The 24,489-nt window shown below is 47.7% G+C and overlaps 1 protein-coding gene across 11 annotated transcripts in view; it reads left to right on the top strand.

The window, feature by feature from the left end:
* Positions 1 to 24,489, top strand: part of ARHGEF9 (Cdc42 guanine nucleotide exchange factor 9) — a 191,794-nt gene that overhangs the window by 56,247 nt on the left and 111,058 nt on the right. The window contains exon 1 of one of the 11 annotated variants that reach the window (XM_014955084.1): positions 14,787 to 15,617. The exons of 7 other annotated variants lie outside the window; for them this stretch is intronic. In XM_014955084.1, coding sequence (XP_014810570.1) covers positions 15,609 to 15,617 — 9 coding nt within the window. In that variant the 5' untranslated portion in view covers positions 14,787 to 15,608. Of the gene's footprint in view, positions 1 to 14,786; positions 15,618 to 19,410; positions 19,674 to 24,489 lie in introns of those variants that run through there. 3 more of the 11 variants (XM_014955085.1, XM_014955086.1, XM_014955082.1) reach the window with 3 other exon arrangements.

Here is a 24,489-nt window from a genome sequence, read left to right on the forward strand (position 1 = left end):
TACGGCGAGCGGCCCGTCTGGCACGGCTACCGCCGCAACCACAAGGGAGCCATCCCCCCCCAGCGCACCCGCAAGGCCTGCCTGGTGAGGGACTGGGACGGACTGGGAGGGAGTGGGGGGGGCACTGGGGGGGGGCTGGGGAGGTGGGTTTCGGGAGGGTGAACTGGTGGGTTTGTGGTGGGGGGAAAGCCAAGGGATTTTGCAGGTGCTCGTGTGTGGGGTGTGTGGTGTCAGAGCCGGGGGGAGGACTGGAAGGAGAGGAGCACCGGCACGGGGATGCTGGCGGCGGCGGCGTTACCGCCACTGGGACCTGTCAGATCTGCCCCTTCTGGGGATGATGAGTTGCGGTGCGGGGGGAGCCTGAATGTGCTGCTGAGCCGGGGCGTCCCTGCCTTTGCTTGCATCAGGCTGTAAAACACTCCTCTGAAGTGCAGAGGCTTCAGGAAAGCAGTTTAAACAGTGACAGCTCTGCTTAATAATAAAAAAAAAACCCCTGCCAATGTGCAGCTGCCCTGGCTGTGCCTGGCGTGGGGCTCGGAGGGGCTGTGTCTGCCAGGAGGGAAGCCGGGGAAGTTCCCCCGTCTCGGCAAGGGTCCCTGTTTCTCATTCAGAAACTTCCCTGTGAAGAGATGCGGTTGTTATTGAGATCTCCTCCTCCCCAGCTCTCCCTCCTCTCACAGCTTTGCTTTGCAACGGCATTTCCCTCAGCTCACTGCGCTGGGCTGGGTTTTGCAGGGTGGGTTTTTTTTTTGTGTGTTGCCCTTCCCTGGGCGTTTTTCATCCTGCCGGGAGCCTCGGGGCATCCCTACGGGCTGGTCCTGTGGCACGGACCCGCTCTGGGTGGTTGGCAGCATCGGGCCGTTGGCGTCACCTGGCTCAGCCCCTGCCTTTGGGCTCCGGTGGGGGCACCCGGCAGATGTTACCGGCAGCGGGGATGGGATGATTTTGGAGCCAGCACAGAAATCACTGCCTGTTCTCTCCTGGTGCCCAGCCACCAGCTCCGTGACGCCCTGCGCAGCTTCCTCCTGCCCTCCATCCCCTCTTAAGATACTTATACAAACAGGAGCTTAACGATCGATGCTTTTCAACGACTGTGAAGCCGGTGCTGGAAGCATAACGTGAGGGTGTAGACAGCAGCCTGCGGCAGATAGCACGTTTGTTGAGGGTCCTGTTTAAGGCTTGACTCCCAAGCAGCAACAGTTTGGGGTTTTTTGCTGCCTCCTCCCACCCTCGGAGCATCCAGGTCTTCTGCCACCCTGTCCCCTCCCCTCCCCGGGGTAGCGCTTTTCCCCTCTCCGCTGGTGTCTAAGCAACACAAATCGCCTTTCCCCCATTTGCCAATTTACATTTGCAGGGATTACTCCGCTGAAAGAAAAGTGGTGATGGAAAGCTGGATGTGGCTCTTTCATCCTTTTTTCCTTTCCTCCTGGGTGACTGCTGAGCTCTGGTGGGGAAAGGAGGGGATGTGGTGCAGGGGGAACTGCTGTTCTAATTGACATCGCGCAAGACTTGACACTTCCTCGTCCTCTTATCTTTCCAGCTTCCTTTCTTGCTGCTGGCAATAAGGGAGACTTTGTTATTTTGTTCTGATTAGTCTAATCTTTGCCTTCTCTTAGAGAGAAATTATAGTGGTTGCTGAGTAGCCTGTAATTTAAAATATTGTGGGGGGAAAGGGAAACGCCAGTGATTGATTTTTTGAAGTAGGTTCTACCCAGGAATTTCCCGATATTGCTCCTTCTAATAAGGGAAAAATGAAAGAGAGGGCTGTGGTTTCTGTATTTTACACAGCAGTTTAGCAGCCTCAGCAGTACATGAAGATACTCCGTGTATTTCTAGATCATCTGAAAATAAGGGAAAAAAATATTGCAAACCGACAAAGTAAAAGTGAACCAAATAAGACCAATCCAGCAGAGATCTTTGCAATCTCTTGCGAGCGAAGAGCCTGGTTCCCTGGGGATGGGGGGCTGCGCTCCGAGGGATTCGATGGGCGAACAGCGGAGGCTCTGGGCTACTGGGAACCTTCTTATGGCCACGCCATGAAGCCAAGGTCCTGGTGACACTTGGTCCATACAAATTCAGCTCTGCTTTTGCAAGACAAGGCTTATTGGTCCAGATGTCCTGGCCAAGCGCCAATGCAGACAGTTATATTCCATCTAATGCAGATTTTGCCTGTTCTTCCCATTGGTTTAATTTTTAGCGTTTAAAATGTTGGATCGTATTATTGGTGCACTCTGGTAAACAAATCAGTTATTCCACACCAGAAGTAGCTTTGTTTCAGCACGTCAGTGTGAATATTATTGTCTCAGTCTACGGGCTAAAATGTGATCCAGAAATAGAAAATGGCTCAGTTGACTCCTGAGCAAAGGTTGGCTGCTCCGTTCACACGCACTCAGCCACCTCCCCGATGGCGAGGAACCTTGGTCTTTCATCTAGAGCAGCACTGGACCAATTTTCATCAGCTCTAAGCCTGTATTATGGATTTTCAGCTGTCTTTTTTGACTCTGATACTATTTTCTATGTATCTACTAAAGAGCAGCAACGAATTTATTTTGAATAGCATCCCTGAACTTTGTTCTGCTCAGGCACGTTGGTCTCAACCTGGATTTTAGGCTGATTCCTCAGGAGTTCTGCACAACACTGATTTATTGAAAGTACTGTTTTCTATCACTCTCAGCACTGGGTTGGGTTAAAGAATCAGACCCGCTCCCTTTCAGAGTTACTCATCTCAGGGAAGCGTGTCACTAATATTTTGCAAGTGATAGTACCTTTTGTTCTCGTGGCAGGTGGTTCTTTATTTCTAAATCAGCCCCTTAAACCTAGCTATTATTCCATAATATTAAGCTGTCGGGGCTGCTTTTTCTTCTCCTTTGCATGTGCTGCTTTCTGTTTTTTAAACAATTAATCTTTTGCCAATTATGCTAGCATCCCATGAGGGTATTTTACATGCTTCATTGGTACTAAGTTGCTAAACTCTGTGAATATCTGTTTCTCACCCAGAAAGATGAAACTAATTGTCATTGGTAGTGATGAGAATAAATCTACACATCTGATGGGCATTGTAAGGACGATGATTATTTGGTTAGGCATTCTGCACAGAGGATATTGATCCGGCATGATAATCAAATGAGTTGCTTTAAATCATGCCATAAAACAGCCTTTTCTGGAATCGTTTTGTATCTGACAAGGGCAGAGTTTTTCCCCAAGCCTTTGGCTGGATTACAGGAAAGACAAGTGCGCATCTTCCTCGGTATTTCCTCACACAGGGTCTGATTCTGGGCTCAGTGTTGTGCCTGTGGAGTCAGAGTGAGTGCAGCCACGAGCTTCAGTAGATACAGAGTCCCAGTCTTTCTTTTTGTGTTTTTTTGCAGGCATATATAGTCACATTCTTACGGTGCCTGTTGTTCAAACATTTAAAATCAATCTGTTGATATTTTACATTGCTGTCATAAACAAAAAGTAAGCTGTTGTAAATCATCGCAACTTAAAATATGTTGAATAGGAATTCGGGGAATAAAAGGGCCAAATACTGCAAGCGGTGGAGATGTTCATGAGCCAGTTCAGTCAGAAAACTTTCTTACATTTTTCCTTACTGATTCTTCTCCGCTTGTCAGTTTGCAAATTATGAGATATTTAAAGTACAAAGGCTCTTTGCACTCCATAATCCGAAAAAGCTCCATGTGAAGTCGGTGAATGAGAAGTGGAAGAAAGCAGTTTGGGTCTGATTTTCATTTTTGAAAGTTTGGACAAGGAAGTGCAATTGGTGGAGAGAAGCCAGGCCCAGGATGGGATGGAAAAAGGGGTCTTAGAGTGTGGCTTATTCCAAGATTGTTCCTGTTCATCCTGGGATCTGCTGTCCCTGGAGGATGATTGTGTTGAATGAGCTCTGCCCACCCTGGAGAATTTTGTGTGTGCTGCAATGCCATGTTGCTCCCGAAGCCTTAAGTCAATCCCATAAAATACATTTATTTGTGGGATTTTTCTCACCCATATGGTTTTTGCTCTGTTTTCCATTTCTCTCTCAGTTTGGGGCTTTAATCTTTCAATTATAGCTTCCTGCTAGTGTTGCTGTAAAAGTACCCAAAAATTGTCCAGGTTAAGAAAGATCTGATGTTATGGTGAATAAAAATCTTTGGATAAATACCTGATATATACCGACAACTGCCCTGGTGTCAGTCTCAAGAGAGGATAGGGGGAGGTCTGGCTCTAGTCCCACCTCCAAACCATGGCTCTGTGCCCCAGTTCCTCCCTGCTGGATAATGGACATGCTGGTAACTTCTCTGTCCCCTGAGATACGTTCTAATTATTCATCGGGGATGTCTGGAAAACCCTTTGAGACCGTTGCTTGGAGGGTGCCATGGAAATATGAAAGGTTATTTCGTGGAGCATGGTGCAGGATGCACTCCCTGGGAATCCACGCGCACCGTGTGGTCACCCAGTCCATCTGTCCCTCTCCTGTGCCGGGTTCTGGTGTTTGAGCACAGCGGGGCTTTGTAAACGCTAAGAACCTGATTTCCTTGTATCTAGTCAAAGGGTTTTTCTTTTTTTAAACACTTCATGAAAAATCTCTGAAATGCTTCAAGCTAACATCTTAATGTATTTATGACATTAGCTGCTTCTGCTCCAGAACGGTTGCTCTGAATCTCTTTGAGCCTGGCTGTTATTTTGAACATGACTAATTCCCTGAGTGACTAAGCTCTTAGATAATAGGAAAAATTCATCAAGTTATCTTGGTCTCCAATAGTTTCTATTGTTATGAAGACGTCTTATGAAAATAAATAAATAAATAAATGAAGTTGCCTATTATGTAATGTGGGCAGGGAGAGGAAAGAGGAGTATTGTTAGAGAATGGCCAGAATGATTGTATCTGGGAGGCAGTGAAAAGGCCAGGCTGTGAAATCTCTAATTTGGTCTGGTAGGAGGGTGTGGGTGAGAAGTCCAGTTCAGTTGTTGGTCCAGAGCTCTGGTGAACTCCTGCTGAACCCAAGGAGGCGTATTCATGTGCACAAGTGCTCTGTTCAGGGGGTTAGAATCACAGAATGGTTTGGGTTGGAAGGAACCTTAAAGGTCCCTAGTTCTACCCCCTGCCCTGGGCAGGGACACCTCCCACCAGCCCAGGTTGCTCCAAGCCCCCTCCAACCTGCCCTTGAACCCCTCCAGGGATGGGGCAGCCACAGCTTCTCTGGGCAACCTGGGCCAGGCTCTCACCACCCTCAGAGGGAAAAATTTCTTCCCCAGATCTCATCTCAATCTCCCCTCTTCTAGTTTTAAACTATTACCCCTCATCCTATTTCTACACTCCCGTGAATAAAAATCTTTGGATAAATACCTGATATATACCGACAACTGCCCTGGTGTCAGTCTCAAGAGAGGATAGGGGGAGGTCTGGCTCTAGTCCCACCTCCAAACCATGGCTCTGTGCCCCAGTTCCTCCCTGCTGGATAATGGACATGCTGGTAACTTCTCTGTCCCCTGAGATACGTTCTAATTATTCATCGGGGATGTCTGGAAAACCCTTTGAGACCGTTGCTTGGAGGGTGCCATGGAAATATGAAAGGTTATTTCGTGGAGCATGGTGCAGGATGCACTCCCTGGGAATCCACGCGCACCGTGTGGTCACCCAGTCCATCTGTCCCTCTCCTGTGCCGGGTTCTGGTGTTTGAGCACAGCGGGGCTTTGTAAACGCTAAGAACCTGATTTCCTTGTATCTAGTCAAAGGGTTTTTCTTTTTTTAAACACTTCATGAAAAATCTCTGAAATGCTTCAAGCTAACATCTTAATGTATTTATGACATTAGCTGCTTCTGCTCCAGAACGGTTGCTCTGAATCTCTTTGAGCCTGGCTGTTATTTTGAACATGACTAATTCCCTGAGTGACTAAGCTCTTAGATAATAGGAAAAATTCATCAAGTTATCTTGGTCTCCAATAGTTTCTATTGTTATGAAGACGTCTTATGAAAATAAATAAATAAATAAATGAAGTTGCCTATTATGTAATGTGGGCAGGGAGAGGAAAGAGGAGTATTGTTAGAGAATGGCCAGAATGATTGTATCTGGGAGGCAGTGAAAAGGCCAGGCTGTGAAATCTCTAATTTGGTCTGGTAGGAGGGTGTGGGTGAGAAGTCCAGTTCAGTTGTTGGTCCAGAGCTCTGGTGAACTCCTGCTGAACCCAAGGAGGCGTATTCATGTGCACAAGTGCTCTGTTCAGGGGGTTAGAATCACAGAATGGTTTGGGTTGGAAGGAACCTTAAAGGTCCCTAGTTCTACCCCCTGCCCTGGGCAGGGACACCTCCCACCAGCCCAGGTTGCTCCAAGCCCCCTCCAACCTGCCCTTGAACCCCTCCAGGGATGGGGCAGCCACAGCTTCTCTGGGCAACCTGGGCCAGGCTCTCACCACCCTCAGAGGGAAAAATTTCTTCCCCAGATCTCATCTCAATCTCCCCTCTTCTAGTTTTAAACTATTACCCCTCATCCTATTTCTACACTCCCCTGTAAAAGGTTCCCCTCCAGTTTTCTCCCTTTCGGTACTGAAATGCCACTATAAGATCTCCCCAGAGATGCCATGCTGCGGAATTCCTTGGATTTTACCCAAGACAATGTTGGGCAGACAGTAAATTGCACCACACCTTCTCTGCCGTAGCTGTTCTCAGGCTGCAGACCTCATACAGTACCATGTTTGGGGCAGCACAGTGACCCTCGGCTCTATCCTGGTGCACCTCTACATTGGCATTGCTGATTAATGATGCAAAAGTGCAATTTGGGCTTCTTGAAGAAGCCAAGGCAGCACCAGGTTCCTTTTCTGTGCCCCTTGTGTTTAACCTGTGTCCTCCAGCAAGCAGGTTTGTCCCTGTGATCCCGCACGGCGGGTGTCCCCTTGGCTCGCTGCGGTGGCACGTTGTCACGAGCAGCTGGCAGGAGGGCAGGCGCTGGGCACTCCTGGGAGGCTGCTGTGTAGCACCAGACAGGGACCCATCACTGCAAGAGATCCCACTGAGTCGGGATGGAATAGGAAATGAAAACCTCTTGGCATTCATTTGCCTCATTTGGAGAAAGGAAAAAAAAAAAAGAGAAAAGCTATAAACTTCTTTTTCCCTTTTAATGCAGATATTATTGCTGATAAAAATGAGTGTTTTATGTTCTATTCGTACATCTACTAATATCCAGCTGGAATTCCTACTTCATTAGGTTGCCTTGCCTCGTTTTCTTCATTAAAAGAGTGCCAGATTCAATAGGCTGTTCCCTCTCCTTTTTTTTGGCAGGCAGAGAGAGGGGGAGAAAATGATTTATATGAAATACATCTAATTCTCTAGGTTAATTTGTGTGAAGAACATGAGACCCATGGGTCAGCTTCTTAATAAGATGGGTTTTTCTTTACTCAATATCCTGACAAGGAGAAATCCAGGGAAGCCAAAGCCAAGAGTGTTGCAGAAGGAGTATGAGGAGGGCTGCAAGGAGCTGAGGGCCATTTCTTTCCATCTTGCGTGAGGCACCGCCGGGGCTTCTGCTCCCCCCTGCCACGGCGTTGGGCCATGGGACAGTCAGTCACAGGACTGTGTCCGGGCTCTGCCTTCCTACCTGGTGGATAATTTCATATTTCCCTCGGGGTGAGCTCAGGCCCACAGAGCAGCAGTAAAAAGTTGAGTAACAAGTCCCAGGGAGTGAACTTCATCAGGACTTTTTGGTTCATAAGCCTTTGCGTTTCTCCCCGTTTGGCCGTGCCCATAAGCAGGGCTGATTATCATCTGTTGGGTGGAGGAGGGAGAGTTCTCGTGCAGGAGAGCTGCTCATTAAATCCGTGTTTTCCCCAAGGCCAGTCAATGAAGGCACAAAGCAGAACCAGAAACATTTTTTTCTTCTTTTCTGCCTTTTCCTCTTTGTAATTTTTGACGCCGCCGTTTAGTATTAGCATCGTGGACCCGGCTCTTTCCATTCTGCCCGGCATCTCTCTCCTCACTGCTAATTGCGGGGCCTCCGCAGGCTTAGGCAGATGAAAATACTCTATTAGATTTGCTTTTTTAACAGCGTAGGAAATATGATGCATTTGGATTTCAAAGGACCTTCCTGTGTTGTGGCAAAGCTGAAATATGCCCTTTGATTTTCTCTTCTTTGGGTCTGTGCAGCTGTATTTCTCGGGGACCCCACTGGGGACAGTGACCCCACATTTGTAAGGTAGTTTCTAGTGAGTGAGGATTATTTTCTTCTCACTTGCCACTGTCTCCAGGTACGTGTTGGGTGTGAAGATCTCTGCCATGTAATGTCAGAAATGAGAGCAGAAGCACTGAAGTTCCTCTAAGAGGACCTGGAGGGAGCAGTGGAAGGAAGGGACAGTGGAAGGAAGGGACTTGTCTTGGATTTTTCTGTAGTTTGGGCTTTTTTTTTTTTTCTTTTCCTTGTTTCTGGGCTCAACTGCAAGCCCAGAAGCCTGAGAAGTAAAATTAAGAAGTAAAAGTCTATGTATTCTTTTAGGCCAATTTTTTTTCAGACAGAAGAGAGCTTATATAAGGTTAAAATGAACATCTAAATTTGATGGGTCCTTTGAAACTGAACTTTCTCAGTCCCTGAAGTCTTTCTTTGTGACCAGGGTAATTGGTGTTACCACATTTCTGCTGGATTTGAGGGTTTTTTTCCTCTTCTTTTTCAAAATTGTGAGTCTAAGGATGCTTCTGGAGTACAGGCTGGGGTGTGGAGCAGATGCAGGGAGAAGAGAAAGCAATTGCAACATGATTGCCGGGGGCATGAGATTTTAGTCTGTCTTAATGCTTTAAGTTCAAGTGAACTTAAAAATAGAAGCTCTGTTGTTCTCGCTGCAATCCAGACAAGCACAACAGAATGAACCCCCCAGACAGGCTCGCTCTTGGTGCCATTTGGGCATGATTTGTGTAGTGGCACAAAAGCTATGAAAACTGCTGAGATGAGGACGTGGCTCCTTGGCGTAGCACGGCCGCTGCTGGGGCAGAGCCTTGGGTTGTGTGTGTGTGGCTCAGCCCAGCAGCTGAGGGCAGGATATTAGCAGGGAAGCACGAAGCCGTGCCAGGATACAGATGGCATCTGATCAGGGTGCTCTGGAAGAAGCATCTGGACACCTTGTAAGACGACAGTGCCAAGGCTTTGGGTTTATTTCCCCCCTTACAGCATCATGCACGCGCTCAAATTCTTCGACAGAGGAAAGAGCACCATCTGCTGAGATGCTGGCTCTGTTTGTAGAAGAAACCAGGATTAATTGAGGTCTCCAGATGTGGTCCAAGGCCATCCTGGCTGGTATCTGACATGTCACTACTGCCCTTTGCTCTACGGGTTGAGACCTGTTCATCTGGAACACGGTTAGTTTTCAAGAGGGTGGTTAACCAGGGCTGGTGCACAAGCATATCCCAACCTCCCTGGCCTGCCTTTGATTGCTGTCCTGTCTGGCTGTTAGTATTAAATGAAAGGGTTATAAATCAATCAATTTCTATACTGGGGACATAATTCTGTTGTGTATCGCTTCTTGTTTTCTGAGATAAAATTAGAACCGGTGAAGAATGGAAAAGAGTTCACCAACTACAGCTTGCCTGAGCTCTGTGTTTCTTTGTATATAGTCCGTCTACCAAGGATCAAGCTGTGGAGGTCAATGTGATGCTTCCCATCTTTGGGTGAAATTCTTGTTTTTCGTTTTCGTGGAATAGTGAGAGCAGTGACCCAGAGATGCTCAGGTCTGTCCCTGCAGCCTCTGAGCTTTGTGTAGTGCTCTTGGCCAGTTGGTCTTGCAGGTTAAGCAGTGTGGCAAACTCAGCCTCCGGCAGCGCCCTGTGTTCTCTAAACATTGCAAAAGTGGGCTTAAAAACGTAACTTTACTCTTTTTTTCCAGCACTCCTAGCCTTGCTAAAAGAGCATTTTGCTTTGCGGGTCCTGCTCTGCTCTTCTCCCCATCCACCTTCTCTCCCGTTTCACTGCTTCGCAGGCTCTCGACTCAGCCTTTCTTTATGCAGTTCTTATTCTGAAGTCTGTTTATGTCTCACCAGCTTTTGAGATCATCCTCTTACCCTTGCCTACCTTTCCCCTTTGTCTTTCTCTAATTGTATTTTATATTAGTCCTGTAAATGAATCATTTGCTCGTCCAGCTGTGCTGGGAATTTGCTAAAGCGTCTCGTGCAGTTAATGTGGAAGATACTGGAGGAACCTCCACTTGTTTTGGCCACTCCACCACTTTGTTTCCTTTTCTCCACTTGTTTTCTCTCTGGTAGAGAGGGCTGGGACAGAGAGTCCATAAACATATAAGATTATGGAGATTCTTGAGGAGAAATAAGCCTTTTGCTGCAGCTCTGCAGCTCGTTGGCTGGTGCCTGCCCTCTGGACGAAGGGTGGGAGAAGAGGGCTCTGTGTCAGATTTACTGTGACGAGAAAGGGAAAAGAGGCAACTCCCAGCTTAAGAAAATCCTCCTTTTTGGAAATTTAGCAAATCATAATCCCACTGGCCTTTAATCTCTGAATCCCTGAGTTTAATTCCGGGCTAGCTTTAGAAAAAAAGAATTAATTTGATGGTCTTCTCGTAATCTCTAATGGACTCCACGAGTCAAATACCACATCGGTGCCTGATGCTGCAGGGCAGCAGTCTCAGCAGAGGAGGAATGGAATGGAAGAGCAGTTGCCCATCTCCTGCCCCCACAGCCTTGGGTGCTGTTGGTCGCTGTTCCTTCCTCTTTGAGGAGAATATTAATTAAAATGAAAAGTTTAAACTTCTCTCACAGTGCCATATAGGTCTGAGATGGGACTTGTGCTCAAAGAGGGAATAGAAAAGAACCGAAGCAGTTCATGATGGACGATTGCTTTTCCCCTGGGCCGTGGGTTTCATCCAGTCCAGACCAACAGGACCATCATTTTATTCCGATGCAAGGCATGGGACTAAAAAAACCCACTTTCCGAAAAGTTTCCAAAAAAAAATAAATAAATAGTTTCCAAAAGATTTATCTCCTTTGGCCAACTGACGAGCAGGTTTCCCAGGCCTGGCAGAGTTGGGGTCCTCGTGCCCAATCCCAAATCTCAGCCACACACGAATGGAATTCACTGGGTCTGCATTGAGGTTATGAGGTTGTTTCATTTTTGTGGTCAATGGAAGATGCAGTTGATGTGGCAGGAAAACATAGATGCCTCTACGTGTCCGAGAGCTTGCTGCAGGGGAGGGTGTTAATCTGCACGGGGGAGCGACGGGGGCTGGAGTTGAAGCCCTGGGTTGCCCCCCAATCCTGCCAGCTCCTGGGGAGACTGTGTACCCATGAGTGGGAATGGGATATAGAACCTTGAAGCATTTCGGTGATAAATCCTCGCTCCGGAGTTGGAGCTGTGTTTGTGAAGCTGGCAGTGGTGGGTTGTGCTAATTGCTGGAGACATCCATTGGAGGGAGTCGTGGTCACATGGCTGAGCCCAGGGCCTTACGCACAGAAGGAATGAGACTTGGCATCATCTGCTTCAGAGGCTTGCCTCAAAATTACCATATTGTAATTAATGGTGGTGTAGGAGCCCTTCTAATTTGTCTGCTATTTGAGAGCCCAGAATACAATTTCTCTTTATATTTATGCCTGTATAGAGATTTATGTATATGTGTAGTTGTATGTGCGTGGTGTATTAGTGGAAGCCCTGGCCAAAGCTCAAAACTGCTCTCTCATACAGAAGCCATCACTGATCTTGCGTTACAAATCGTGCTCCTCACAGCTACTGTGGTGTCAGGGCATGTGCTGTGCTGTGAGGGGAGCTGGTGTTTTATGTAACTGTTACAAATCTTTTCTTCTAGTTCCTCTGCTTAGCTCTATACAGAAGGTTAGATCAAACTTTTCAGAAAGCTTTACATGAAGTTAAACTTTGCGGTGGTTTTATATAAACCCCTGTTGTGTAGGTGTTCTTTTTCAGTGAGGCTTCTAAGAGCAAGTACCATCCATTTTCGTAGTAAAATTAACATTTAGTGCACGCAGATGGCACGGGAAATTATATAAAGCAGCAAGTACTATTGGGAATACTGGGGATATAATTTAAATAGAAGCTTCTGTGCAGTAAATCTGGTTGTGCTGCTCACCCTCGGTGGCTGTTACACACACAGTTTTCACCGGAGCCCAACATTTGCCTCTGTACGTGGTGAGGTGCTTTCCTGCCTCATCTCTTGGGGCGTTTGCTCTGGAGTGTGACCCAGGGAGGACGGGTGCTGCGGCCGGAGCCTCCTGGACTTGCAGCATCACTGCAGGTCGGGGTGATGGTGGGGTCTCCGCAGCCATCAACCCCCCCAGCTGGTGACGCACAGGCTGGACGTGGGGAGTGGGATGGTGGGGGACCTCCTGCCTGCAGCTGGCAGGCGGTTTCCAGGCTGAGGGGGGGCTGGTTTCATTGCCTCTATTTATAATCTCTGCCCACCCCTGTGCTCTGACTGGCTCAGCTCTCGCAGAGTGACTGCCTGAGCCCTGCCAGGCACAGCGCTCCTCATGAAATCCTCTTTTTCAGCCACGGAAGTAGCTATTGAGCATGTGTGATGGCTACTGCACCTTTTTTTTTTTTTTTTCTGGATATTTCTTAGGCCTCTGCTGCTTTTACCTGCCTGATTTTTGCTCCCTGTGTCTATATGCAGAAGCACAGAGGAGTCTGCTGTGAAACCTTGCCCGTTGCTTCCCCATCCCGGCGTCGAGGGGACGCAATCAGGGCAGGAGAAGGCGAGGGATGAGCTGTGTCTGCGGAGGTGTCTGCAGGCACTAGGGGCAGGTAGAACATCCCCACTGGGTTCCCCCTACAAGTATCAGGCTGGGTCTGGAGCCAGGCTCCCTCTGTGATCACTGCAATTCAGCGAAAAAGATGAACTGTCTGTAAAGATGCTTCTATATTTGGGCCCGTTGTGTATTTTGGAGCAGTCACTGTCATTAGTGAGGCTGAAACTGGAATTTCGTGGATGTTTGTGGGTGTTCAGGCTTGGACTTCAGAAAATCACCTGTATTGTTTTGGGAAAGGATGGTAACAATAATAAATACTCCACATCTGTTACCTATTTCCTATTCTGATTAATCGAAAATTGCATCAGGCAGACTGACTGTCCTAAAAATGCACACTTGGTAGGAGATGTGGTGATCAGGCAGATCCACCACCTGGGCACAGCCTGGCGCGTGGGGCTGCCGAGCTGCTGGCCCGGGGCAGGTTTAAAGCAGCTTCTTGTAAACAGGCAGGTGAAACATCACCTTTCTCTCTCCTCCTGAATGAGAAATTCTCTGCTTGAAGAGAGCAGGGGGGTCTCAGTTGCTGGAGTCCGTGTTTATCGCACGAAAGAAAAAAAGAGAGAAAAAGAAACCCCCTGATTAACCCAAACCATTCTTATTTCTAGCACTGCTCAACACAACCCACCCTCTGCCTCTGCAAACACATGATGGCCCACACTTGCTAGAAAGCTGGTGAGAAACAAGGAGGCTGGTGTGTTGGATGAGGGTTGGTCTCCACAAACCACGGGGGCTCAGCGGAGGCTGAGGAGGGGGGGGCACTTGGGGGTCTGTCCTCGCCCACCCAACGTGGTCTCTCCTTTGATGGTGTTTAGGGGTGGATGTAGAAAAAGGCCGCTCCTTATGAGGGAGCCCTCTGGCTACTGCAAAGGAAGAAAAATAAAATTAGCCTGACAGTAAATAGCTGGGTTTATTATCGATTGTAAGGGGGGAGGTAGGAGCATAATCCCACCCGGCCCTTCCCCAAATGCTGGTGACCAAAAATGTCACCTGGAAGAAGGACACTGCGATGGGACAAAAGGCTGTGTCTTGTTGGTGTAAGCCAACTCCAGGCCCTGTCCCTTCAGGTTTAAAACGTTAAAGTCCTCCCAAACTCTTGTTATTTGCTTCTGGAGAAGAAAATAAGTGTTTGTCTGGGGGGTTTTGGCCTTGTGTCTGTGTGGGAAGGTCCCGGGGATGTTCTGAGGAGGAAGGTTCCTGGAAGGTGCTGATGATCAGCCCCTGTATGTGCATTTTAGCCTGTAATGTGTATGCCTTGGCAACACTTCTATAGTTGTCTCTGCCTGTAAAATCATTTGCTTTTTCCAGCTGAGCACATCTTTTTTATGTGTGTGTGTGTGTGATGCTTCTCCCAGGTAATTGCTGGATCTGGGACTGAGGTTTGGGGATGGCAACTGGCACCTGGACCATAAACGCCGAGTGTGTTTGTGAATTTAATGTGGGAATGAGCTTTTCTGGCTGCTGTGGATGGAATAAAGATCCTCCATCCTGTTCTCCCCCCCACTCCCCTTTTATACAGCTCTATTTGTAGACTCAGAATTCAGTTTAACTCTTAGCGTGGAGAAGCCCAGTGCAGTGCTGAGGAGAGAGGCTGTGCCATAGATTTACGAGGGGGTGATGTGCGAGGCGTTGTACCCAGCTAAAAACCCATTCCCCCTACAAAATCCCCACCTTAATGGCTTGCAATGAATTTCCAAGTTACCAGGGCTTGTCTTTTTGTTATTTTGGCCGCTTTTTTTCCCCGCTCTTCCTCCTGCTCCCCTACCTGATCTGAGCAGGCTCCTGGCAGCACTGGCTCTTGTTTTTTTGCTGGCGTTTAATATTTTCCACGCTGAAGCCCGGCGCGGGCGGTACGGCCGGGGCAGCCGTGTCCCCATCGTGCAGAGGCAGCGAGGAACGGGATCTACGTGGCACAGAAAGCCTGGAGACGCCTTCCCGGAGCTCGACGTTGGCATCCGACCTCCCCCCGAACTGCCGCAAAAGTAGAGGTGGGGAGGAGAGTTGGGGGGGGGGAAAAAAGCCATGCCTGCACGGCGCTCCCCGTCACGGCGGGCGGAAGAGTCGCGTATTTATGGAGCCAGCGCTTCCTTTTGCGTTTGAGTGACAGCCAGGATCCCTTCGCTGCCTGGTCACTGGAGCTGATTAGTATGCGCAAGGGTCCGCCTCGCACCGAGAGAGAGATGCAGCCGCAGCAGCTTGCAGAGCTCTCACACTCACCCAGGCTTCTTCCCCGCACGGGCTTGCCGAATTAAAAAAGCCAGCCCAGCCAGCAAGAGAGAGAGACCGGGAGAGAGAGGGGGGACGAGAGAGAGAGAGAGAGAGAAGCTCGCAGCCAGCGCTCGCTTTCTTTTCCTAAAGGAAGGATTTTTGCATCTTAAGTTGCTCACTGGTTGTGATGATGCTCCACGTAGCGGGCTCCAGCGTGAGCTAGAGACAGCAGATAGGGGGATAAACTCAAAGCAGACCACAAAGCATTTTACGAACAAAACCAAAACCAGGATCAGTTTTCTCCTCTATTCTAGCATGGTGGATGTATGGACAGTCTTACAGAGCAGAGGTTGACTTCTCCAAATCTGCCAGCCCCACATCTTGAACACTACAGTGTTCTGCATTGCACCATGACCTTGGATGTTCAAACGGTGGTCGTTTTTGCAGTGATTGTGGTGCTATTGCTTGTGAATGTCATACTCATGTTCTTCCTGGGCACTCGTTAAATGGATTTTTTCTCCTGAGCTGTTGGGGGCTACTACTACCACTAGCAATTCAACAAGAGAGCAAGAGCGAGAGAGAGAGAGAGAGAAAGGCGAGAGAGAGAGAGAGAAAGAGAGAGAGAGAGATTTCTTACTGAGGGGGGAAACGCGTTGAGCTTCAACATGGCCTCGCTGTGATATGTATGACGTTGGTATATTATCTCTCCCTAAATCTTTTGTCATGTCTTGTCTTTTAAGTATGCCTGTAAGTGTAGCTGCTTTTGCCTGGGTTTTAAATGTGATAAATAATAGTAATCCATTCATATATCGTTCTGTGCTAGCGAGATAGAGCTATACATATTTAGTCAGAAGCAGAGTGAAAATATCTTGCTGTGGTAAGCACTGGCTGTCTTATTTTGCTTCCTTTAAAATCGAGACTCAAGTTAATAATAAGTAATTTTGTGTGCAATTTCTAGCAAGCAGTTAATGTGCGATGTCTGTGAGAGTAACCATGTAGCTGCCAGGTGAGAGGTGGTGGTGTGTGCAATCGAATCGAGCTCTGGACATTTGGGGGGGGGGGGGAAGGATGAGAAATCCTATTAAAGGATGAAATCTTTGCTAAAATAACATTCAGCCACAAAAAAAAAAAAAAAAGGCAGAGAAATTCTATTTACTTTATTTATCTGTGTTGCCTTGATGATCTGACTTGTTTTCTCAATGTTCAGCCCAAAAGCCTCCAAATTCTCCGTGCCCACTGATGTAGCCCGGCTCCTTTCTTTAAAGATGCGAGAGGGACGGAAACATAACCTGCCGGGCTTTTTTCTGTTTGTATATGCTTTCTATCTCTGCAAATTGGGAAGGAGGGATCAAAGAGAAAAAGGGGAATGCATGCTTTGTTTTTCTTTGCTAAAGCAACTGATCCGGAGGGGTTGGGGTTTGCTTTGATTACTCTAGAAATTTTATTTTGGCTTTCTTTTCTTTCTTGTGTGTGTGTATATATATATAATTTTTGGTAATGTATGTAAGAAAAATCTTTGCCCACCTCAAGGATAACGAGATTTTGAGGTGGGTTGTTTTGCGAGACTTTATTTACATTGATTTTCTTGAAAATGAAGTGCCGTGTTGTGTATTATAGGCTTGCTGAAAAAGGTGTCCACTAGTTAGAGGTCCTTCTGTTGAAAGATGTCTAGACCACAATTGCAATGTTTACAGCTGGGAAGCAGAGCTGGCTGGGGGGGCTCGACTCTCAGTGCATGAAGTTTAGACAGAATGCGAAGGGAATGTCTGAAAAGAGCAATGGCTTGAAAATATGTCTGTGTACTATGTTTCTGTTAGAAATCTTCGGGATTTTTTGTTTATTATTTTCCCCTCTGGAAAAATCAGAATTGCTCAAAACAAGAAAAAAATAATGATCACAGTTTGAAAATGTTTACATCTCTTGCTGATGTTCACTGGAATTGTATTTTCCTGATAATTTAACTAGTTCATGCTAGTTCCAGCTGTCTGTTGTTTATCTAATGTCCTCTACTAATCGGGCAAAAAAAAAAAAGAAAAAAAAAGTCATGTAGCAGATTCATAAAGATACAGCTGGAGCTTAGAGAAGGAGATGTATCGTTATTTCCATGTGAGAGTCTGTCTGCTGCAAGTTAAATGCGTTACTGGGCTTCCGAGCCCATTTCGGCTGGTGGCATGATTGGAAATTGAGTTTAAGGCTGCAAATTTGGCACTTTCAAAGTGGCTTTAGCTGTAAAGAAAAGAGAAAAAAAATATTCCCTGAGTCCCGGGGTGGTACGAGTCGGCCCCCAAAGCTGACAAGAAGTGTGTGGTGGCAGTAGCCCATTTTATGGGGTAGAAAAGCCAAGACCCAGTGATAGAAACCGAGCGAAGCTGCTTGGGTGCCTGCTGGTTCTGGTTCCCCCTCTTCACTTGTAGCTGTCTGTGCAAGAGGCATCGGCTTCACTTCCTCAGAGACTGAGTAAATCTTCTTTTTATAAAAAAAATAAAATAAAGTGTGATGCTGAGGATGGTTTGGGTTGTTAAACAGCTCAAATTTGCTTTATTTCCCTGTTAGCTATCATCTGACATTAGTTTTATGGGTTGCAGAATCTCCTGGAAATATAATAAGTGAGCAAAGATCACCCTGGAAAGGGAATCAATCAAACAGCAGCCAGAAGAATCCTTTCAGTGAAATGGTTTTAAGTAACATAGTGATTTGGAGAAGTAAAGGTGGAAAAATGAGGAGAAAAAAAAACCAACAGAAACCAAACCAGCGAGTTAAAAATGGGCTGAAAGCGTGTCTGAATGTTTATTTTCCCCAAGGGTCACTCTCTGGCATGAAGGTTTACCTTTCAATAAGATTTTGACGAGGAATGCTCGGTACCCACCATGGTTTTCCAGTGCCTGCAAAGTGCATTCCTTGGTGGGGAGCTTGTACTTCTCGGGGTGATATTTGGGAGGTGTGTGTGTGCACCACGGTCTGTGTGTGTGTGCACCACGGTCTGTGTGTGTGTGCACCACGGTCTGTGTGTGCACCACGGTCTGTGATACCTCCTGTGTCCCATTGCCCATCCCTGCCAGCCCCTTCTGCTTCCACTGGTGGAACTGGGTGTTGCTGGGTGCATGGGGAGGAAGAGGGGGTCGTGCACGCTCGGCTGCCGGGGGACCGATCACTGGGAGCTTCTGTTTTTCCCATTGTGGAGCGTGTTTGAGGGAATTGCTGTAATTTTATTAGAACTTTCTCGCCTTTTTATTATCCCGGGGGCTGGTGGAGTCAAAGAGAGCAGGTTTATGTAGAGCAATGGGAGCAGGAAACTTTGTTATTGTAGCAATGCTGATGTTGTTTTATCAGGCTTCCCGTTGGACTTTTTGGGGGAAAGAGAAGAAATAAGCCTAAAAAGTGAGGAAAGGCTGGGCTTTCTTGCTTGTGTAGTTTGGTCCTTGTTTGCCGCCCCTGGTCCTCAGTGGCCACCTTTTCAAACAGGCCTCGAGCCACCTGCCCCTATTTTTGTCGTTTTGCACCTGCAATTTTGCATTTCCCAAGCCTGCAGTGGAGGCTCCAGCTGCCTGGTTTGCAGGAGCAATTACCTGGTTAAACAACTCCGTCTTGCCGTGCTTTTCAGGAGCGGCTCAATCCATGAAAATCTGCATTAGCAGCTTTTTTGGGGGCCACAGCGTTCCTAGTCGCTTCCAGTAGATCCCCCGTGCTCATAAGTGCTTGCAAAATTCGGGGTGTCATTTGCACGCTGTAAAATCTCTGTATGTAGTGGAGCTTCTCCTGCTCCCTCAGCTCCGTGGGACTGGTCATGGTCAGGTTCCTGGGGCTGGTTTGGCCCCGTAACTCCCCCCCGGTTTGTGGGTGTTGAGTTCTTCACGTTTATGGGGATGCTTAAGCTCAGGGATGGAGAAGAGGGATCATTCCTTTAAATAAATCAAAGCGCTGACCCCCTAGAAAATACAGCCCCAAAGAAAAAAATATTCATTTGTATGCAAATAGCATATTTATAACGTATAAAATCTCTTTCAGTGATTGCTCCTGTGTGTTTGCTGAGGCTGGGTGATGGGAGACCTTCCTTGCTGTTTGTCTGCTTAAGCAGGATTCAATGTTATTTGCCACAGGATTCATGAAAATGCCTCTGACTGTATCATAGCAACCCTGCTCCACACAGTCCATAAAAAGTCCATTCCTCCTGAGCGCAATCCGCCGTCTTAAAGATTCAGGCACCCTCCTCGCCGCGGGGAAAGGGGGCATTTCTCCCTCTCCCCATGCTTCAGAAAAAGCAGATGTGTCAGGATGGTCCCTGCTAGTCCTGCCTTCGCTGTCATTTTAATGCTCTTTTTTTAAGGCTAATAAGAGGGCTTCTTTTAATTTTTTAAAGGTTCCTTCCCCCTCCAACCCCTCCCCGGATATTTCCCACCTCTGTTTTAAACCCCACATGACAAGTGAAAAGGGGGACGGGACAGCGGAGAGGTCTCTGACGTGATGGCTCTTTTCTGTCCTGCCATTTGGCTTTTCCCCCGGGATGACAGCAGCACAGCACTGGCTTTTGCTTTGTGGTGAATGAAGATCTGCCCAGATTCAAGCCCTTCTGTGGGGACGCAGAGGTGCTTTCTCATCCCGTAGATGAATGTTGTTCAGAGCTGCATGTTCACCTGACTCCTGCCCCCATCTGTTTGCATAATGTGGTTATATATTTCTTTTTGGATCAGGTATTCAGTACACAGCCCAACTGCTGTGTGTAATGTCTGAAGGAAAATTGCCAAAAATACATGTAAGTTTTTGTTTGGTTTTGGTTTTAATTTGTGAATAGAAAAACCCCCTCTTCTGTATCGTTCACTTCATTTCGTTGTCGTTCTTTGATTTCTGTATTTAATGAATGCTGGTTGTGAGGGGAGATCCGGGGCTCTTTGTGGATGGTGCTTGCTTGCCTGCATGTACGTGTGTATTTATGATGCCTGTATTGTGTCTGTGTGTGCTATATGTTGTTAATAATGCATCTGTGTCCGGGAGGAGGGAGGCATTCTATATTTTGCATTCGCAGTGTGTATCTCTCTCAGCTGGGTGTGATGATCGTGTTCAGTGTGTATCTGTGAGATGTTATGAGAGCTATTTTGAGAAGGTGCAGGGATTTGTCGCTTATATGCGGAATCTCCAATGACCAGAAGTTAGGAAGCTTGAAGAAAAGTCCTTAATGTTAATAATTGTGCAATAATTGTCCTGTTGTGAAGAGGATGGTTGTTCAGGGTTGTGGCAGAGGGTAGTTCTGTTGGGTCCTGGTTCTGCCCATGGATCGTATGGCCTTGGGCATGTTCCATCGCTGCCTTGTTCTCGCTTCCCCTTCCCCAGTTGTAGCAGAGGAACATCACCCATTACCGGGGTGTAGCCAAGACCCATCAACTCCTATTTCTTCCCTTTCTGCAGCATCCTGTAGCTGCAAAGCGTGGTTGCTCTGGTTGGGTGGCAGGGCCACGGTGGCAGGGCTGGACAACGCCTGTGTCCCCATGGTGGCCCAACTGTATATAGCTGGATTTTCCCTGTTGGAGCCGTTGCAGACAGCAAGCTGTAGTGATTTATGCTTCTCACTAAAAATAGATGCTCCTGGAGGAAGAGCTGCTGGAGGAACTGTGATTTTTATTTTTTTTATTTTATTGGTTATGGTTGAATTTCTTTCCTGAGTGGAAATGAGTCTTAATCTGAAAGAGCCCACAGATGGCCGGGTTGTCTCTAACCCTCACCAGCAAAGGACCATGCAGCCTCCACTGCTTATGTCCAATTTTTGTAGAGTATTTCTCCTGTGTTGTTGGAAGCACCGCGCTGACGGCGTGTTCTCTGGGACATCTGAGCCCAGGGCAAGAAACCCACCAGAGCTTTCCCGTTGTTGAATGTGTTGGGTGGTCCTGAGAGCTTTACCACACGAGTTAGAGAGGGCCTTGGGGAGGGAAGGAGCACACACATGAAGGTATTTAAAGAATTAGGTCTGGATTTCAACTAACTGGTTTATTCATACAGAAAATTTATATAAATATATATATAAATATATAGCAATGTGCTACTTTGGGGAGCTACTCTTGCTCCCATCCCGGAGCTGGGGAAACTGGTGGGGGTTAGTAGCGGAGCCAGAGTGATGCTCGGGGGCCCGTTGGTCACTCTGCTCCCTCCTCGTCATCCTCAGCAAAGCAGGGGGGGCAGACACACCGCTTGGTTCCTGGCTGGTAGGTTTTTATCTGAACCTTGGCATTTGGAAGCGTCGGAGGGATGGGTTTGTGCCGGGGAGCCGGGTCCGAGCTGCTGGCAGGCTGCTGGAGCGGCTCTTCGAAGGGGATTTCGGAGCTCCCAGCATAGCAGGCTCCAGGAGCTGAAAATGTCTGTCCGTGCCCATGTGGAAGGTCCCATGTGGTTTAGTGCCTGCCCCTTCTTTTACATCAGCTGAGACACGTATAGCAGAACGTATAGACGGCTGGCAACCACCGCGTTTCTATTTCAGGCAGCGTCTCCGGCAAAGTGAAGCAGGGGCTACACCACGAGCCGCTTTGCTCCGAGCTCTGCTTTGTCTGGGAGGGATGAGCTGTTTCTCTAGCCCCATTGCCTTCCTCTAGGACCCGAACAGGACTCTCAGGGCTCCCGATGGGTGCTGGGGTGAGAGCAGGCAGCCCTGTGCCACAGCCACAGAGGTGACGCCGTCTCAGTAGGTGGCATCACCCCATTGCCATAGCCCGACCTGCCAGCCTGTCCCCTGTTTTTTTTTTCCCCTTTATTTGATTTTTTATAAAGCCCAAAGTTAATTTCTGGGTTGTTTATCGTTATTAGGTTATTTTATCACCCCACCACGAGCATGGGCAGCTGTGTACTCCAACATCCTTTCCCTCTGGAGCGAAGCTGCCGTGCCCCAGGGCTGGTGGGGGACTGGGGATGGAGTGGTCATTCTTGCTTTGTTTCTGATGGGGAAAGCAACGTGTCTGACCATTCTATTGCCGCTCAAGACTGTGGCCTCTGTCCCAACATCTTCCCTGCCTGCCTCCCGTGGTGACCTTTGCGGAGCATGTCCTGCCTGGAAGGATGAGGATAATTGTCACCGGGTTTGCAGGGATGTCCCAGAGCATCCTGGATGTGCCCTGTGCCACCAGGCAGCCAACTCAGCTTCACCCGTCACCAGATAATCCCTGGATGTTGCTGATGGGGTTTGTTCACATCTGTTTCCCCTCGATGCTCGGGATTTTTGCCTCGAGAGTGTGTTTCTAAAGGGTTAAGCTTCTCCTGGTGCCGATTCTTGGGTCTGTAAGAGCTTTAAGGGAGCTCAGAGCTCCTGGGGATCAGAGCAGTTGCAGCTCACGCTCAAAAGATGCCGGGGGAGGAATCAGCCGAACTATGAGGATTTTGAAAGGAGCAAAAATCCAATCTGTGTAGGGGGTGTTTGTTATAATTGAAAAAATGCAATATGGCCTCGGCTACCCAAGTATAAATTTAGAGAAATACCCTCTGGATCCATCTTTTACCCTGATGAGCAGTGGGGTAACTTGCTTGGGCGTATCTATAGAAAAGTTTTGTCAAGTAGAATTGTTTTATTTGGAAAAAAAACAACAACCATCAGGCTCTTGCTGGCATTATCAGAAAACGGGGTTTTTTCAAAGGATTTCTGTGGACTGCATTCCCTGTGCTATTTCTGATGCTTTCCCTCTCCTGTATTGTACTCAGTATATCTGACAAGGTTTTCTTAATAGGTTGTGCACTGAAGTTTCTGTTCTGATACCAAATTTAGGGAAGGCTTGTTATCTCCAATTCTTTCTTCCCGGCTTGATAAGGTGCTGATTAATTTTATGCAACTCTCTCTCCTTATCTAGTTGAGCTTCAATCGGTTTTAGTGTAATCTTGGAAAAGCGCGATCGGTCTTTAATGTTTGTTTTTAAGGTTTATTGGAAAGCCTTTTAGGCATGTTGGATGTTTGGTCTTTTGTGAAGTTCTATGAGAAATAAGTTTAAAAAGTAACAATTATAGAACAAATTCGGAATCCAGATGGAAGGTTTTAAAGTTTCTGTAAAACAAGAAAGAGCATCCTTTAAATGGCAGTTGGCTCTGATGTAGTTTTAAGTATTAAATTAGAATTGTATTACTCTAGTGTTGTACGTATGCAAAGCTGGGTGCATATAGCAGAGAATGCTAATGGTGCCCTTCTATAGGGAAGTATGTATGTGTGTACCCTCTGATACAGGAGGGAAGGAGACAGACTGTTCCCTCTCCATAGGTATGTGGGGGCAGCTGCACGTATCCCTGCCTTACGCCTCCAGAAGGGCTGGGGGGGCACAGGCTGCTGTTGCTGAAATGCCCAGGCAACAGGAGGAAGGTGGGCATGTCTCTTGGGTGGAGGCATCTCACTCTGGGCAAGGAGGGGTCTCCCCAGGGCCACCGTGTCCTTGCGGACGGCTCCCACCCCTGCCAGGCTTTGGGAGCGGGGGCTGCCGAGCTGGGGCAGCGAGGATGCTCTGCTGTCATCAGCGGAGAGCGTCTGCCTTCATTTCGTGATCAGGAGTTGACATCTGGATAGATTTTCAGTCTCCTCTGGTCCAGGGTAGATGAATCTCTCATCCCATGCCCAGCAGCAGATCGATCCCGTTTCCTGGACGCTGAGGGTTTTGCAGAAGCGTCTAAAAGTCTTTCCTAAAGAATTAGAAGTCGGCATGCACGCAGAGCAAAGAAACTAAAACTCACAAACCTGCAGGCTGGGAGCAAATATGTTTAAGACTTATTTAACCATCTGCCGTATAATTACAAGTCCTCAACCAGGAGGAGCTGGCTTCTTCGGCGCATACCTGGAGCCTGGGAAGTGTGTTCCCAGCCGTTAACAGGATCCAGACCCTACTGTTAGGAGCTGAGAAAGCACTGCCCTTGCTCACCCCACTGCAGGGTGGTGGTGATGAGCCAGGTCCTGGTGCCGTCCCTCCTGAGATGGGATGGCACTCTCAGCCCACTGCCATTTGCCAAATTGTCACAAAAGCCATTTTCCAGCTCGATTTTCAGCTCGGTATGAGACTGTGTCTTGTCCCCAGAGCCCAGGGCTGGCTGGAGTTTGTAGGCAGCACATACCCGGTGCTTCTTATTTTGCCATCTCCCCCTGTAGCTTCCTGGTTTCTTGTTCTCCTCCTACACTCCCCACGTTAAACAGTTGCTGTGTTTTGCCCCAGAAAATGGTGATGGTTTAATCTCTCTCCAGCGTGTGTTTTTAGAGCAGATGCTGGGCTGTCCCCCTTTCTCATCCTCGCAACGTGCATGTGTGTGAGGGCATCTGTGTGCACCTTCGTGTAGATTTCTTTTTACATATAGAGGGAAACATGTAGATTAAAACCCATGTGCATATGTTTTCCTTCCCAGATATATTTTGGAAAATATGAGTCAGCAGCAGGCAAGAACATATTACATAATCTCTGGGAGCAGAGAAAACCTTGCGATTTATTAGGAGGAGGCAGGCTTTCTGCAAGCAGCAATTTTTTTGACATTGTTTTGTTGCCACACATTGGTGTGTGCCTCTTGGTCAAGTGGCCTTATTTCCATCGTAGGCAGTAGTGGCCGATGCAGAAACTCAGTCCCAGCAGCCT

Source organism: Calidris pugnax, unplaced genomic scaffold (genome assembly GCF_001431845.1).
Source record: "Calidris pugnax isolate Ruff unplaced genomic scaffold, ASM143184v1 scaffold38, whole genome shotgun sequence".
NCBI lineage: Eukaryota > Metazoa > Chordata > Aves > Charadriiformes > Scolopacidae > Calidris > Calidris pugnax.